The sequence below is a fragment of the Rhinoderma darwinii genome, chromosome 3, assembly GCF_050947455.1.
Source record: "Rhinoderma darwinii isolate aRhiDar2 chromosome 3, aRhiDar2.hap1, whole genome shotgun sequence".
Classification (NCBI taxonomy): Eukaryota; Metazoa; Chordata; class Amphibia; order Anura; family Rhinodermatidae; genus Rhinoderma; species Rhinoderma darwinii.
In genome coordinates, this window is record NC_134689.1 from 382,365,627 (window position 1) to 382,383,468 (window position 17,842).

General features: G+C 44.3%; 1 protein-coding gene across 1 annotated transcript in view; it reads right to left on the bottom strand.

The window, feature by feature from the left end:
- Positions 1-16,344, bottom strand: part of LOC142748320 (uncharacterized) — a 35,143-nt gene extending 18,799 nt beyond the window's left edge. The window contains exons 1-7 of the mRNA XM_075855412.1: positions 16,264-16,344; positions 15,943-15,985; positions 15,141-15,215; positions 14,696-14,755; positions 13,262-13,309; positions 11,457-11,513; positions 8,997-9,119 (exon numbers count right to left, since the gene is read on the bottom strand). Of these exons, the coding sequence (XP_075711527.1) occupies positions 8,997-9,119; positions 11,457-11,513; positions 13,262-13,309; positions 14,696-14,755; positions 15,141-15,209 (357 nt within the window). The 5' untranslated portion in view covers positions 15,210-15,215; positions 15,943-15,985; positions 16,264-16,344. The remainder of the gene's footprint in view (positions 1-8,996; positions 9,120-11,456; positions 11,514-13,261; positions 13,310-14,695; positions 14,756-15,140; positions 15,216-15,942; positions 15,986-16,263) is intronic.
- Between the last annotated feature and the right edge of the window lie 1,498 nt (positions 16,345-17,842).

The following is a 17,842-nucleotide window of genomic DNA, read 5'->3' on the forward strand; positions in this document are numbered from 1 at the left end:
TTGGTAACATCATGGTGGACAGCCTGCAGGAGGTGATATTGGTAACGTCATGGTGGACAGTTTGCAGGAGGTGATAATGGTAACGTCATGGTGGACAGCCTGCAGGATGTGATAATAGTAACGTCATGGTGGACAGCCTGCAGGAGGTGATAATGGTAATGTGATGGTGGACAGCCTGCAGGATGTGATAATGGTAACGTCATGGAGGACAGCCTGCAGGATGTGATAATGGTAATGTCATGGTGGACAGCCTGCAGGAGGTGATAATGGTAATGTCATGGTGGACAGCCTGCAGGATGCGATAATGGTAACATCATGGTGGACAGCCTGCAGGAGGTGATAATGGTAACGTCATGGGGGACAGCCTTCAGGATGTGATAATGGTAACGTCATGGAGGACAGCCTGCAGGAGGTGATAATGGTAACTTCATGGTGGACAGCCTGCAGGAGGTGATAGTGGTAATGTCATGGAGGACAGCCTGCAGGAGGGGATAATGGTAATGTCATGGAGGACAGCCTGCAGGAGGTGATAATGGTAACGTCATGGTGGACAGCCTGCAGGAGGTGATAATGGTAACGTCATGGTGGACAGCCTGCAGGAGGTGATAATGGTAACATCATGGTGGACTGCCTGCAAGATGTGATAATGGTAATGTCATGGTGGACAGCCTGCAGGATGTGATATTGGTAACATCATGGTGGACAGCCTGCAGGAGGTGATATTGGTAACATCATGGTGGACAGCCTGCAGGAGGTGATAATGGTAACATCATGGTGGACAGCCTGCAGGATGTGATATTGGTAACATCATGGTGGACAGCCTGCAGGAGGTGATATTGGTAACATCATGGTGGACAGCCTGCAGGATGTGATAATAGTAACGTCATGGTGGACAGCCTGCAGGATGTGATAATGGTAACGTCATGGAGGACAGCCTGCAGGATGTGATAATGGTCATGTCATGGTGGACAGCCTGCAGGAGGTGATAATGGTAATGTCATGGTGGACAGCCTGCAGGATGCGATAATGGTAACATCATGGTGGACAGCCTGCAGGAGGTGATAATGGTAACGTCATGGGGGACAGCCTTCAGGATGTGATAATGGTAACGTCATGGAGGACAGCCTGCAGGAGGTGATAATGGTAACGTCATGATGGACAGCCTGCAGGAGGTGATAATGGTAATGTCATGGAGGACAGCCTGCAGGAGGTGATAATGGTAACGTCATGGTGGACAGCCTGCAGGAGGTGATAATGGTAATGTCATGGAGGACAGCCTGCAAGATGTGATAATGGTAACGTCATGGTGGACAGCCTGCAGGAGGTGATAATGGTAACGTCATGGTGGACAGCCTGCAGGAGGTGATAATGGTAATGTCATGGAGGACAGCCTGCAAGATGTGATAATGGTAACGTCATGGTGGACAGCCTGCAGGATGTGATAGTACTAACGTCATGGTGGACAGCCTGCAGGAGGTGATAATGGTAACGTCATGGTGGACAGCCTGCAGGATGTGATAATGGTAATGTCATGGTGGACAGCCTGCAGGATGGATGTGATAATGGTAACGTCATTGTGGACAGCCTGCAGGAGGTGATAATGGTAACATCATGGTGGACAGCCTGCAGGAGGTGATAATGATAACGTTATGGTGGACAGCCTGCAGGAGGTGATAATGGTAATGTCATGGTGGACAGCCTGCAGGAGGTGATAATGGTAATGTCATGGAGGACGGCCTCCAAGATGTGATAATGGTTACGTCATTGTGGACAGCCTGCAGGAGGTGATAATGGTAACGTCATGGTGGACAGCCTGCAGGATGTGATAATGGTAACGTAATGGTGGACAGCCTGCAGGAGGTGATATTGGTAACATCATGGAGGACAGCCTGCAGCATGTCATAATGGTAACGTCATGGTGGACAGCCTGCAGGATGTCATAATGGTAACGTCATGGTGGACTGCCTTCTGGATGTCATAATGGTAACATCATGGTGGACTGTCTGCAGGAGGTGATAATGATAACGTCATGGTGGACAGCCTGCAGGATGTGATAATGGTAACGTCATGGTGGACAGTCTGCAGGAGGTGATAATGGTAACGTCATGGTGGACAGCCTGCAGGAGGTGATAATGGTAACATCATGGTGGACTGCCTGCAAGATGTGATAATGGTAATGTCATGGTGGACAGCCTGCAGGAGGTGATAATGGTAACATCATGGTGGACAGCCTGCAGGATGTGATATTGGTAACATCATGGTGGACAGCATGCAGGAGGTGATATTGGTAACATCATGGTGGACAGCCTGCAGGAGGTGATATTGGTAACGTCATGGTGGACAGTTTGCAGGAGGTGATAATGGTAACGTCATGGTGGACAGCCTGCAGGATGTGATAATAGTAACGTCATGGTGGACAGCCTGCAGGAGGTGATAATGGTAATGTGATGGTGGACTGCCTGCAGGATGTGATAATGGTAACGTCATGGAGGACAGCCTGCAGGATGTGATAATGGTAATGTCATGGTGGACAGCCTGCAGGAGGTGATAATGGTAATGTCATGGTGGACAGCCTGCAGGATGCGATAATGGTAACATCATGGTGGACAGCCTGCAGGAGGTGATAATGGTAACGTCATGGGGGACAGCCTTCAGGATGTGATAATGGTAACGTCATGGAGGACAGCCTGCAGGAGGTGATAATGGTAACTTCATGGTGGACAGCCTGCAGGAGGTGATAGTGGTAATGTCATGGAGGACAGCCTGCAGGAGGTGATAATGGTAATGTCATGGAGGACAGCCTGCAGGAGGTGATAATGGTAACGTCATGGTGGACAGCCTGCAGGAGGTGATAATGGTAACGTCATGGTGGACAGCCTGCAGGAGGTGATAATGGTAACGTCATGGGGGACAGCCTGCAGGAGGTGATAATGGTAACGTCATGGGGGACAGCCTTCAGGAGGTGATAATGGTAACGTCATGGGGGACAGCCTTCAGGATGTGATAATGGTAACGTCATGGAGGACAGCCTGCAGGATGTGATATTGGTAACATCATGGTGGACAGCCTGCAGGAGGTGATATTGGTAACATCATGGTGGACAGCCTGCAGGAGGTGATATTGGTAACGTCATGGTGGACAGTTTGCAGGAGGTGATAATGGTAACGTCATGGTGGACAGCCTGCAGGATGTGATAATAGTAACGTCATGGTGGACAGCCTGCAGGAGGTGATAATGGTAATGTGATGGTGGACAGCCTGCAGGATGTGATAATGGTAACATCATGGAGGACAGCCTGCAGGATGTGATAATGGTAATGTCATGGTGGACAGCCTGCAGGAGGTGATAATGGTAATGTCATGGTGGACAGCCTGCAGGATGCGATAATGGTAACATCATGGTGGACAGCCTGCAGGAGGTGATAATGGTAACGTCATGGGGGACAGCCTTCAGGATGTGATAATGGTAACGTCATGGAGGACAGCCTGCAGGAGGTGATAATGGTAACTTCATGGTGGACAGCCTGCAGGAGGTGATAGTGGTAATGTCATGGAGGACAGCCTGCAGGAGGGGATAATGGTAATGTCATGGAGGACAGCCTGCAGGAGGTGATAATGGTAACGTCATGGTGGACAGCCTGCAGGAGGTGATAATGGTAACGTCATGGTGGACAGCCTGCAGGAGGTGATAATGGTAACATCATGGTGGACTGCCTGCAAGATGTGATAATGGTAATGTCATGGTGGACAGCCTGCAGGATGTGATATTGGTAACATCATGGTGGACAGCCTGCAGGAGGTGATATTGGTAACATCATGGTGGACAGCCTGCAGGAGGTGATAATGGTAACATCATGGTGGACAGCCTGCAGGATGTGATATTGGTAACATCATGGTGGACAGCCTGCAGGAGGTGATATTGGTAACATCATGGTGGACAGCCTGCAGGATGTGATAATAGTAACGTCATGGTGGACAGCCTGCAGGATGTGATAATGGTAACGTCATGGAGGACAGCCTGCAGGATGTGATAATGGTCATGTCATGGTGGACAGCCTGCAGGAGGTGATAATGGTAATGTCATGGTGGACAGCCTGCAGGATGCGATAATGGTAACATCATGGTGGACAGCCTGCAGGAGGTGATAATGGTAACGTCATGGGGGACAGCCTTCAGGATGTGATAATGGTAACGTCATGGAGGACAGCCTGCAGGAGGTGATAATGGTAACGTCATGATGGACAGCCTGCAGGAGGTGATAATGGTAATGTCATGGAGGACAGCCTGCAGGAGGTGATAATGGTAACGTCATGGTGGACAGCCTGCAGGAGGTGATAATGGTAATGTCATGGAGGACAGCCTGCAAGATGTGATAATGGTAACGTCATGGTGGACAGCCTGCAGGAGGTGATAATGGTAACGTCATGGTGGACAGCCTGCAGGAGGTGATAATGGTAATGTCATGGAGGACAGCCTGCAAGATGTGATAATGGTAACGTCATGGTGGACAGCCTGCAGGATGTGATAGTACTAACGTCATGGTGGACAGCCTGCAGGAGGTGATAATGGTAACGTCATGGTGGACAGCCTGCAGGATGTGATAATGGTAATGTCATGGTGGACAGCCTGCAGGATGGATGTGATAATGGTAACGTCATTGTGGACAGCCTGCAGGAGGTGATAATGGTAACATCATGGTGGACAGCCTGCAGGAGGTGATAATGATAACGTTATGGTGGACAGCCTGCAGGAGGTGATAATGGTAATGTCATGGTGGACAGCCTGCAGGAGGTGATAATGGTAATGTCATGGAGGACGGCCTCCAAGATGTGATAATGGTTACGTCATTGTGGACAGCCTGCAGGAGGTGATAATGGTAACGTCATGGTGGACAGCCTGCAGGATGTGATAATGGTAACGTAATGGTGGACAGCCTGCAGGAGGTGATATTGGTAACATCATGGAGGACAGCCTGCAGCATGTCATAATGGTAACGTCATGGTGGACAGCCTGCAGGATGTCATAATGGTAACGTCATGGTGGACTGCCTTCTGGATGTCATAATGGTAACATCATGGTGGACTGTCTGCAGGAGGTGATAATGATAACGTCATGGTGGACAGCCTGCAGGATGTGATAATGGTAACGTCATGGTGGACAGTCTGCAGGAGGTGATAATGGTAACGTCATGGTGGACAGCCTGCAGGAGGTGATAATGGTAACATCATGGTGGACTGCCTGCAAGATGTGATAATGGTAATGTCATGGTGGACAGCCTGCAGGAGGTGATAATGGTAACATCATGGTGGACAGCCTGCAGGATGTGATATTGGTAACATCATGGTGGACAGCATGCAGGAGGTGATATTGGTAACATCATGGTGGACAGCCTGCAGGAGGTGATATTGGTAACGTCATGGTGGACAGTTTGCAGGAGGTGATAATGGTAACGTCATGGTGGACAGCCTGCAGGATGTGATAATAGTAACGTCATGGTGGACAGCCTGCAGGAGGTGATAATGGTAATGTGATGGTGGACTGCCTGCAGGATGTGATAATGGTAACGTCATGGAGGACAGCCTGCAGGATGTGATAATGGTAATGTCATGGTGGACAGCCTGCAGGAGGTGATAATGGTAATGTCATGGTGGACAGCCTGCAGGATGCGATAATGGTAACATCATGGTGGACAGCCTGCAGGAGGTGATAATGGTAACGTCATGGGGGACAGCCTTCAGGATGTGATAATGGTAACGTCATGGAGGACAGCCTGCAGGAGGTGATAATGGTAACTTCATGGTGGACAGCCTGCAGGAGGTGATAGTGGTAATGTCATGGAGGACAGCCTGCAGGAGGTGATAATGGTAATGTCATGGAGGACAGCCTGCAGGAGGTGATAATGGTAACGTCATGGTGGACAGCCTGCAGGAGGTGATAATGGTAACGTCATGGTGGACAGCCTGCAGGAGGTGATAATGGTAACATCATGGTGGACTGCCTGCAAGATGTGATAATGGTAATGTCATGGTGGACAGCCTGCAGGATGTGATATTGGTAACATCATGGTGGACAGCCTGCAGGAGGTGATATTGGTAACATCATGGTGGACAGCCTGCAGGAGGTGATAATGGTAACATCATGGTGGACAGCCTGCAGGATGTGATATTGGTAACATCATGGTGGACAGCCTGCAGGAGGTGATATTGGTAACATCATGGTGGACAGCCTGCAGGATGTGATAATAGTAACGTCATGGTGGACAGCCTGCAGGATGTGATAATGGTAACGTCATGGAGGACAGCCTGCAGGATGTGATAATGGTAACGTCATGGTGGACAGCCTGCAGGAGGTGATAAAGGTAATGTCATGGTGGACAGCCTGCAGGATGCGATAATGGTAACATCATGGTGGACAGCCTGCAGGAGGTGATAATGGTAACGTCATGGGGGACAGCCTTCAGGATGTGATAATGGTAACGTCATGGAGGACAGCCTGCAGGAGGTGATAATGGTAACGTCATGATGGACAGCCTGCAGGAGGTGATAATGGTAATGTCATGGACGACAGCCTGCAGGAGGTGATAATGGTAACGTCATGGTGGACAGCCTGCAGGAGGTGATAATGGTAATGTCATGGAGGACAGCCTGCAAGATGTGATAATGGTTACGTCATTGTGGACAGCCTGCAGGAGGTGATAATGGTAACGTCATGGAGGACAGCCTGCAGGATGTGATAATGGTAATGTCATGGTGGACAGCCTGCAGGAGGTGATAATGGTAATGTCATGGTGGACAGCCTGCAGGAGGTGATAATGGTAACGTCATGGTGGACAGCCTGCAGGAGGTGATAATGGTAATGTCATGGAGGACAGCCTGCAAGATGTGATAATGGTAACGTCATGGTGGACAGCCTGCAGGATGTGATAGTACTAACGTCATGGTGGACAGCCTGCAGGAGGTGATAATGGTAACGTCATGGTGGACAGCCTGCAGGATGTGATAATGGTAATGTCATGGTGGACAGCCTGCAGGATGGATGTGATAATGGTAACGTCATTGTGGACAGCCTGCAGGAGGTGATAATGGTAACATCATGGTGGACAGCCTGCAGGAGGTGATAATGATAACGTCATGGTGGACAGCCTGCAGGAGGTGATAATGGTAACATCATGGTGGACAGCCTGCAGGAGGTGATATTGGTAACATCATGGTGGACAGCCTGCAGGAGGTGATATTGGTAACATCATGGTGGACAGCCTGCAGGAGGTGATAATGATAACGTCATGGTGGACAGCCCGCAGGATGGATGTGATAATGGTAATGTCATTGTGGACAGCCTGCAGGAGGTGATAATGCTAACATCATGGTGGACAGCATGCAGGAGGTGATAATGATAACGTCACGGTGGACAGCCTGCAGGAGGTGATAATGGTAACGTCATGGTGGACAGCCTGCAGGAGGTGATATTGGTAACGTCATGGTGGACAGCCTGCAGGATGTGATAATGGTAACGTCATGGTGGACAGCCTGCAGGATGTGATAATGGTAACGTCATGGTGGACAGCCTGCAGGATGTGATATTGGTAACATCATGGTGGACAGCCTGCAGGATGTGATAATGGTAACGTCATGATGGACAGCCTGCAGGAGGTGATATTGGTAACATCATGGTGGACAGCCTGCAGGAGGTGATATTGGTAACGTCATGGTGGACAGCCTGCAGGATGTGATAATGGTAACGTCATGATGGACAGCCTGCAGGAGGTGATATTGGTAACGTCATGGTGGACAGCCTGCAGGATGTGATAATGGTAACGTCATGATGGACAGCCTGCAGGAGGTGATAATGGTAACGTCATGGTGGACAGCCTGCAGGAGGTGATAATGGTAACGTCATGGTGGACAGCCTGCAGGATGTGATAATGGTAACGTCATAGTGGACAGCCTGCAGGATGTGATAATGGTAACGTCATGGTGGACAGCCTGCAGGACGTGATAATGGTAACGTCATGGTGGACAGCCTGCAGGATGTGATAATGGTAACGTCATGGCGGACAGCCTGCAGGATGTGATAATGGTAACGTCATGGTGGACAGCCTGCAGGATGTGATAATGGTAACGTCATGGAGGACAGCCTGCAGGAGGTGATAATGGTAACGTCATGGTGGACAGCCTGCAGGAGGTGATAATGGTAACGTCATGGTGGACAGCCTGCAGGATGTGATAATGGTAACGTCATGGTGGACAGCCTGCAGGACGTGATAATGGTAACGTCATGGTGGACAGCCTGCAGGATGTGATAATGGTAACGTCATGGTGGACAGCCTGCAGGATGTGATAATGGTAACGTCATGGTGGACAGCCTGCAGGATGTGATAATGGTAACGTCATAGTGGACAGCCTGCAGGATGTGATAATGGTAACGTCATGGTGGACAGCCTGCAGGATGTGATAATGGTAACGTCATGGTGGACAGCCTGCAGGATGTGATAATGGTAACGTCATGGTGGACAGCCTGCAGGATGTGATAATGGTAACGTCATGGTGGACAGCCTGCAGGAGGTGATAATGGTAACATCATGGTGGACAGCCTGCAGGACGTGATAATGGTAACGTCATGGTGGACAGCCTGCAGGATGTGATAATGGTAATGTCATGGCGGACAGCCTGCAGGAGGTGATAATGGTAATGTCATGCAGGGTTGGCATGACTGTTAAGCACAAAGGTTTTCAGTAGGGTAATTGGTGCCCTTAAAATATTTTGGCTTTAATGAAAGACAAGCCAGAGCGTCCCACTCCATGCCATAAACAGAAGAGATGTCACCTCGATCCTCCCTTTCTTAAGGGGAGCCTCTACTGACCTGACTGCAGAAGAGACTGTTTGTAGTCAGAATCCACTAGTTACCATAGAATTCTATACACCAATAGCAAATACACCCAGAACTAAACCAGGACTAAGGAGGCAAAATATCAGATTAAGATTAGAGTAGTTATGTTACCTGATATTGTGAAGGAGAAATCCCTTGACTTGAGTCGATGGACCCGCTCGGGCTGGTGGCGGATGTTGTGGTAGCATCGGATTCTGAGCTCTCGTCTATATCTGACGATGAGCCATCATTTATCTGAGTATAATATGAGATAAAGGAGAGACCCATAGTTAGAGTTACCCTATATGTTACTGTGGTAGAGTAAGGAAATGCTGAGGAAGCTCAGAAAAAGAGTTTGCAAAATAAAATAGTATGACGATAAAGTAAAATAAGAATATGTTGTACTTTTTCATCAAAGGATAAATAAATCTTTAAATGGAAGAAACAATATTGGTAAATATTGCCATATACATACACACTCTACATGGACAAAAGTATTGGGACACCTACACATTGCACCTACAGGAGCTTTTATGACATCCCATCCTAAATCCATAGACATTAATATGGACTTGGTCCCCCCTTTGCAGCTTAACCAGCCTCCACTCTTCTGAGAAGGTTTTCTACATGATTTCAGTGTATCTGTGGGATTTTTTTACCCATTTATTCAGAAGAGCATTTGTGAGGTCAGATACTGATGTTGGATGAGAGGCCTGGTTTGCAATCTCCGTTCTAGTACTTCCCAAAGCAGTGACGTAACTACCATAGCGGCTTCTACGGGGCCAGCGGCATGAGATGGACAGCCTACAGCGGTAGTGACGCCACATTCAATAGTATCTGCGTCCTTAGGACGCAGATACTATTAAACCCTATGGCAGAGCATGGAGGTATCTCCCTGCTCAGCCATTTACTAGGCTAACAGGCCACGTTCGGCCGGCAACTTATCAGGCGCAGCAGGGACAGGTTCCCTGCACAGGCCCGTGTGAAGACGTCACTGGATCACACCGACGGCATTGAAGATGCTTTAGACCAGCTCTGTTCGTCGTGGGAACGGGGCCTAAGTGAGTAGAATTTTTTTTGTTTTATTTGCTAGGTAGGGGGGCGCTATCTACAGGGTGGGCTGTATGGCACTATCTACAGGGGGCTGTATGGCACTATCTACAAGGGGGAGGTGGGGGTGCTATCTACAAGGGGGCTCTATGACACTATCTACAATGGGGAGATGGGGGCACTATCTACAAGGGGAAAGTGGGGGGCACTATCTACAGGGGGATGTATGGCACTATCTTCAAGGGGGGCTGTATGGCACTATCTACAAGGGGACTGTGGGGCTCTATCTACAAGGGGGGCTGTATAGCACTGTCTTCACGGGGGAATGGGGGCCCTATCTACCGGGGGGGGAAGGGTGGCACTATCTACAAGTGGGTGTGACACTATCCACAGGGGGATGTATAGCTCTGTTTACATGGAGGCTGTATAGCACAATCTACAGGGGGCTTGTATGGCACAATATACAGGGGGGCACTATCTACAAGGGGGGCTGTATAGCACTGTCTTCACGGGGGAATGGGGGCCCTATCTACCGGGGGGGGGGGGGAAGGGTGGCACTATCTACAAGTGGGTGTGACACTATCCACAGGGGGATGTATAGCACTGTTTACATGGAGGCTGTATAGCACAATCTACAGGGGGCTTGTATGGCACAATATACAGGGGGGCACTATCTACAAGGGGGGCTGTGTGTGGGACACGGGAGGGGGGCCAGTCAAAACTGTCCCAAAGGTGTTGGGTGGGGTTGAGATCAGGGCCCTGTGTGGCCAGTCAAGTTCCTCCACACCAAACTCACCCAACCAACCATGTCTTTATGGACTTTGCTTTGTGCACTGGGACACAGTCATGCTGAAAAGAAAAGGGCCAAACCACAAACTGTTCCCACAAAGTTGGAAGTTACAATTGTCTAAAATGTCTTGGTATGCTGAAGCATTAAGATTTTCCTTCACTAGAACTAAGGGGCCAAACCTCTGAAAAACAACCCCATTTCATCATCCCTCCACCACCACACTTTATAGCTGGCACAATGCTGTCAGGCAGGTAACGTTCTCCTGGCATTCACCAAAGCCAGACTCGTCCATCAGACCACGAGATAGAGAAGCGTGATTCATCACTTTACAGAACACGTTTCCAATACCCATAAAATGGTAAAGACTATTGCCCCAATAAAATCAGAGATTACGAGAATGAGTTACAGCAGAGCTGGCCTTTTGACATTACTTGCACCCCGTGATCCCACAATTGGTGGCCGGACTTTTAGAATGGAAGCTGCACAGGACGTGTCTTCTTCTCTAGTTTATTGTTTGGGCGGTGTTATCTGTATACTGTATGATTGTACAAATAACCTTATATACATATTAGTATGACTGGACTATATAGTAATCCAATGAGGGGGGGCATCAATAGAAGGTTCTGCACAAGGTGCCATCCAAAATAATGGCGGCTCTGGATTACAGGTCAGTAGTAAGGATTGTATTTCACATGTTATTAACATTAGCGCATCGCAACTGCCAAATCCTGATAAATGAGAACTGCTATTACCTCAGGGGAGCCATCCCGGTCATGTAGTGTTGGTGGCGGTGGCCTCACCTCATTCTCCTATAGTAAACATAGAGAACAGGGAGAAAACATAAGAATACACGACTATAATCTAACAAATGTGACATACTGACATTATATTACTATAAAGAGACAGGACATAAATGTATCCTGCTACATAAACCCACATATAAGTAATCACAAATGGCCCATCATTGACATCCACCCAGAGTAATGATGCCATATAAGGGTTAATATACAATCTATGGCAATGTTCACATATGCATTAGAAACTCCTGGCCCCACTGTGCCGCATCCTCAGCTCTGCTACATCACTGATACTGAACCCTGACTTATATGACTGCCCTCTTGAATTACCTACTACTGTGCCGCATACCCGGAACTGCTACATCACTGTTGATAAAACCCTGGCTTGTCTGACTACATACACCCCTAAATAATCCGCTACTACACTGCATACCCGGCACTGCTACATCACTGTTGATAAAACCCTGGCTTGTCGGACTACTCCCCTAAATTATCCGCTACTACACTGCATTCCCGGCACTGCTACATCACTGTTACTGAACTCTTGCTTGTTCGGCTACCCTCTTGAAATATACACATATGTACCACATATCGGCACTGCTTAATCGCTGCTACTCAACCCTGACTACCCTCCTGAATTACCCACTACTGTACCACATACCCGGCACTGCTACATCACTGGCTTATTTAACTATGCTTATGTTCCTTCCCTGGTCCCCCATCTGTGTCTTTTTGAATCCTGACTTCTGGACTGCTCAACTACACTTCTATTTCATCTTTGGAATATCTTTACGGCTATGTTATAGTCAATTTCATGTTTCCCATTGTCATAGCAAATGTACATCCTGTTATGTTTACTTAATTTGATCCCCCACCACCTGCTAAACGCTAGACCGCCACGTAAGATCAAGTATTTGTAGAAAAACGTAAAAATGAGAAGGAAGCCAAAATAGTCTAAGATAGAGAGAGAGATGGATAGATAGATAGATAGATAGATAGATAGATAGATAGATAGATAGATAGATAGATAGATAGATAGATAGATAGATAGATAGATAGATAGATAGATAGATAGATATGGGATAGATAGATAGATAGATAGATAGATATGGGATAGATAGATAGATAGATAGATAGATAGATAGATAGATAGATAGATAGATAGATAGATAGATAGATAGATAGATAGATAGATAGATAGATAGATAGATAGATATGAGAAAGATGATGATAGATAGATAGATAGATAGATAGATAGATAGATAGATAGATAGATAGATAGATAGATAGATAGATAGATAGATAGATAGATAGATAGATAGATAGATAGATAGATAGATAGATAGATAGATAGATGGAGGGATAGAGGGATAGAGGGATAGAGGGATAGAGGGATAGAGGGATAGAGGGATAGATAGATAGATAGATAGATAGATAGATAGATAGATAGATAGATAGATAGATAGATAGATAGATAGATAGATAGATAGATAGATAGATAGATAGATAGATAGATAGATAGATAGATAGATAGATATGGGATAGATAGATAGATAGATAGATAGATAGATAGATAGATAGATAGATAGATAGATAGATAGATAGATAGATAGATAGATAGATAGATAGATAGATAGATAGATAGATATGGGATAGATAGATAGATAGATAGATAGATAGATAGATAGATAGATAGATAGATAGATAGATAGATAGATAGATAGATAGATAGATAGATAGATAGATAGATAGGTACAAACCTCAGAGGTGTAATGTTCAAAGAGCTGAGATGTAACTCTTGGTTGACGCTGAAATAAAAGCATGAATGAGTTTAATCCATATCTATATCATCTTTACATCAGATGTTCTTCATTATTTATTGTAACATTGACCCATATGACGTCTGGTAAAGTCCATGAACTCCTTCTTGGAATAATGTTTTCGGTTGAGGAGTAGTGTTCTGTATAATAATATTTCCAGATATTTCATGTTCTGCTAATACTACAGGGGATTGTTTCTTACATTCATAGATGGAAATGCTAAATTCAGATTGTAAAATCTCTCTCTATGTATTTACTAGTCTGTTTTTGGAACATGTGAAATCTATCTACATATCCATTGCCCCCTTAGGCGGGGGCCTGGCTTTGGGGAAGAGGGTTGTAGGGTTGTTGTGGAGGAATATAACCAGCGTGATTTACCCGGTTTACAGGATCACCAATGATATGTTTTTCCAAACTGAATTAAAGAGGCTCTGTCACCACATTATAAGTGCCCTGTCTCCTATATAAGAAGATCGGCGCTATAATGTAGGTGACAGTAATGCTTTTTATTTAGAAAAACAATCTATTTGAAACCACTTTATGAGCGATTTTTAGCTTTATGCTAATGAGTTTCTTAATGCCCAAGTGGGCGTGTTTTTACTTTAGACCAAGTGGGCATTGTACAGAGGAGTGTATGACGCTGACCAATCAGCGTCATACACTTGTCTCCATTCATTTACACTGAACTAGCGATATAGTTCTATCACTATGTGCAGCCACATACACAAACACTAACATTACTACAGTGTCCTGATAATGAATATACATCACTACCAGCCTAGACGTGATGTTTATTCATAATCCTGACACTTCTGAATCTTTTCTGTGAGATTCCAGCAAGGAAAGCGTAATCTCGTTTGAAATTACAGGTTACATCGTAATCTCGCGAGATTAAGTTTGCCTTGCTGTAAATCTCACAGAGACGCTACAGACATGTCAGGATTCTGAATACACATCACGTCCAGGCTGGATTTCATGTATATTCATTATCAGGACACTACAGTAATGTTAGTGTTTGTTTATGAGGCTGCACATAGCGATATATCTATATCGCTAGTGCAGTGTAAATGAATGGAGAGAAATGTATGATGCTGATTGGTCAGCGTCATGCACTCCTCTGTACAACGCCCACTTGGTCTAAAGTAAAAACACACCCAGTTGGGCATTAAGAAACTCATTAGCATAAAGCGAAAAATCGCTCATAAACTGGTTTAAAATAGATTGTTTTTAGAAATAAAAAGCACTGCTGTCACCTACATTACAGCGCCGATCTCATTATGTAGAAGATAGGGCACTTATAATGTGGTGACAGAGCCTCTTTAAGTAATGAAATAAACATTATAAGTAATGACATAAAAAATAAATTAATCTAACCTGTTCTCTGTATTCAAGGCACTGGCCAGGAAGTTGTGGCCCTGGGTCTTGTGCTTTTATCTGTAGAGACAATATGGGAGAATATCATATAAAAGTCAACAGCCACACTTTCACTTTACATGTTTGTAAGTTTATTATCAGCGGTTATTAGATCCATCTCAGTGAAAGTCTAACAGCAACGTCTTCTATGGAAAGCAAATGTAAACTTCCTATGGAGGCTTATGCTGCAGCTTCCTGGCCTTGAGGAGACCTCTACCCCCAGATACATGCAGTTTATATTCACTGTAGCCTGAAATGTGCATCAGATCTCACCAGGACACAGTATAGAAGAACGTTGTGTATTACAGAGGAGCCCTGTTCTAAGATCCAGCCCTATACATAATATGATTCTTCTTACTATAGCACTTTATATTAGTCTTCATATATTAATGTCTATAGAAAATACCTCAGCGTCATTCTCCATGATGGAGTCATTTGGTGAAGGAGGTGGAGGTGCTGGTTGTGACCTCATCATATTCTCCTATAATGAAAATAGAGAAAAAGCAACGATCAGAGAAAACCTCTGTAATGTGACAAATGTGGAACATGAATATTAAAGGGAAATGGTAAATAGGGGATTTTATAGAGAAGACAGTGCACTCCACTATCCTGGTATATAAATGTACATATCAATGAGAACTGCCCCAGTATTGGGGTAAATAGGTAGAACCTTTCCAACCAGTATATCTGCCTGTATTAGGCTGGGGCTCCATGGTAACACGCAGCTGCCCGCACCTTGCTGTAAAATATTGCCATTAACATGCCTCGTAGGCGACTTCAATGTTTCTCCAAGGCAAAAAAAGTTGCAAGGAACCTTATAAAAATTGGTTGTAAGCTTCCCAGCAATTCTTTCTCTACAGAGAAACATTGAAGTTGTCTGTAAGTCCAAGTAATGCTGCCAGTTAACAGCAAATCACGGGCAACTTTATGTCACCATGGAGCTCATATTCCTCATCATAGTTCTCGTAAGTCAGCAGAATACAGGCTATCCTGTCAGGCTATACTATGCCACTCTATGTATAGACTTTGTTATTACAGCCTATAGTCTGAGAATAGGACACGGTCACAGGATGTCATATAACTGAAGATTAGCACGTGCTTAGGAATAGAGCGTCTGATAATAGTTATAATGAGAGATTTGCTGCTTGTACACACATGTAACTTGTTATATAAATATCTAGATAGAGAGGCAGTGAAAGAGAATTTACCTTATTGGAAGAATCTCCTCTCCCCAAATTCTCCCCAAAGTGACTGAGAAAATAAAATAATGTCCTTGTTATTAGGAGATAATAAAATATTAAACAGTGAAGATACAAGAAATCAGGGAGTTTCCACTTCAACTAAACAGGACAAGCAGACGCCATACCGAAAAGTATAAAATAAAGAGGATCTGTCACCTCTCCTGACAGGTCTGTTCTAGTAGATACTTGAGAACTGCCATTTCCATCCACACATTATTGTGTCCTGTAACATGTATAACTAATAACACAGACATCATAGCTGAGAAGTGATAAAATGCTGCGTCTCACCTGTCAATCACAGTCCTGGTCAGGATATTATTGTCAGAAATTATATAAATAGCCAATAAATAGCAAAACGAAACACACTGATCAAATATCAAGTGCAAAGTGATGATAAACCTGCTACACATGTAAACTAGTACTGTCTATGACATCATCAATGACATCATATGGAAGCAGTAGCTATTGCATCATAGATGTTCTCCTACTGTCTGGATAGGCTGGCTGTTACTGGATGAAATTTAACCCCTTGAAGACATAGCCAGTTTTGTCCTTGTGTACATAGAGAGATACCGCTCATCATTATACATGTATACTATCAGTATATAGAGATACCGCTCATCATTACACATGTATATTATCAGTATATAGAGACACCGCTCATCATTATACATGTATATTATCAGTATATAGAGACACCGCTCATCATTATACATGTATATTATCAGTATATAGAGACACCGCTCATCATTATACATGTATATTATCAGTATATAGAGATACCGCTCATCATTATACATGTATATTATCAGTATATAGAGACACCGCTCATCATTATACATGTATATTATCAGTATATAGAGATACAGCTCATCATTATACATGTATATTATCAGTATATAGAGACACCGCTCATCATTATACATGTATATTATCAGTATATAGAGATACCGCTCATCATTATACATGTATATTATCAGTATATAGAGATACCGCTCATCATTATACATGTATATTATCAGTATATAGAGATACCGCTCATCATTATACATGTATATTATCAGTATATAGAGACACCGCTCATCATTATACATGTATATTATCAGTATATAGAGATACCGCTCATCATTATACATGTATATTATCAGTATATAGAGACACTGCTCATCATTATACATGTATATTATCAGTATATAGAGACACCGCTCATCATTATACATGTATATTATCAGTATATAGAGATACAGCTCATCATTATACATGTATATTATCAGTATATAGAGATACCGCTCATCATTATACATGTATATTATCAGTATATAGAGATACCGCTCATCATTATACATGTATATTATCAGTATATAGAGATACAGCTCATCATTATACATGTATATTATCAGTATATAGAGACACCTCTCATCATTATACATGTATATTATCAGTATATAGAGACACCTCTCATCATTATACATGTATATTATCAGTATATAGAGACACCTCTCATCATTATACATGTATATTATCAGTATATAGAGACACCGCTCATCATTATACATGTATATTATCAGTATATAGAGATACAGCTCATCATTATACATGTATATTATCAGTATATAGAGACACCGCTCATCATTATACATGTATATTATCAGTATATAGAGACACCGCTCATCATTATACATGTATATTATCAGTATATAGAGATACCGCTCATCATTATACATGTATATTATCAGTATATAGAGATACCGCTCATCATTATACATGTATATTATCAGTATATAGAGAGAACGCTCATCATTATACATGTATATTATCAGTATATAGAGACACAGCTCATCATTATACATGTATATTATCAGTATAT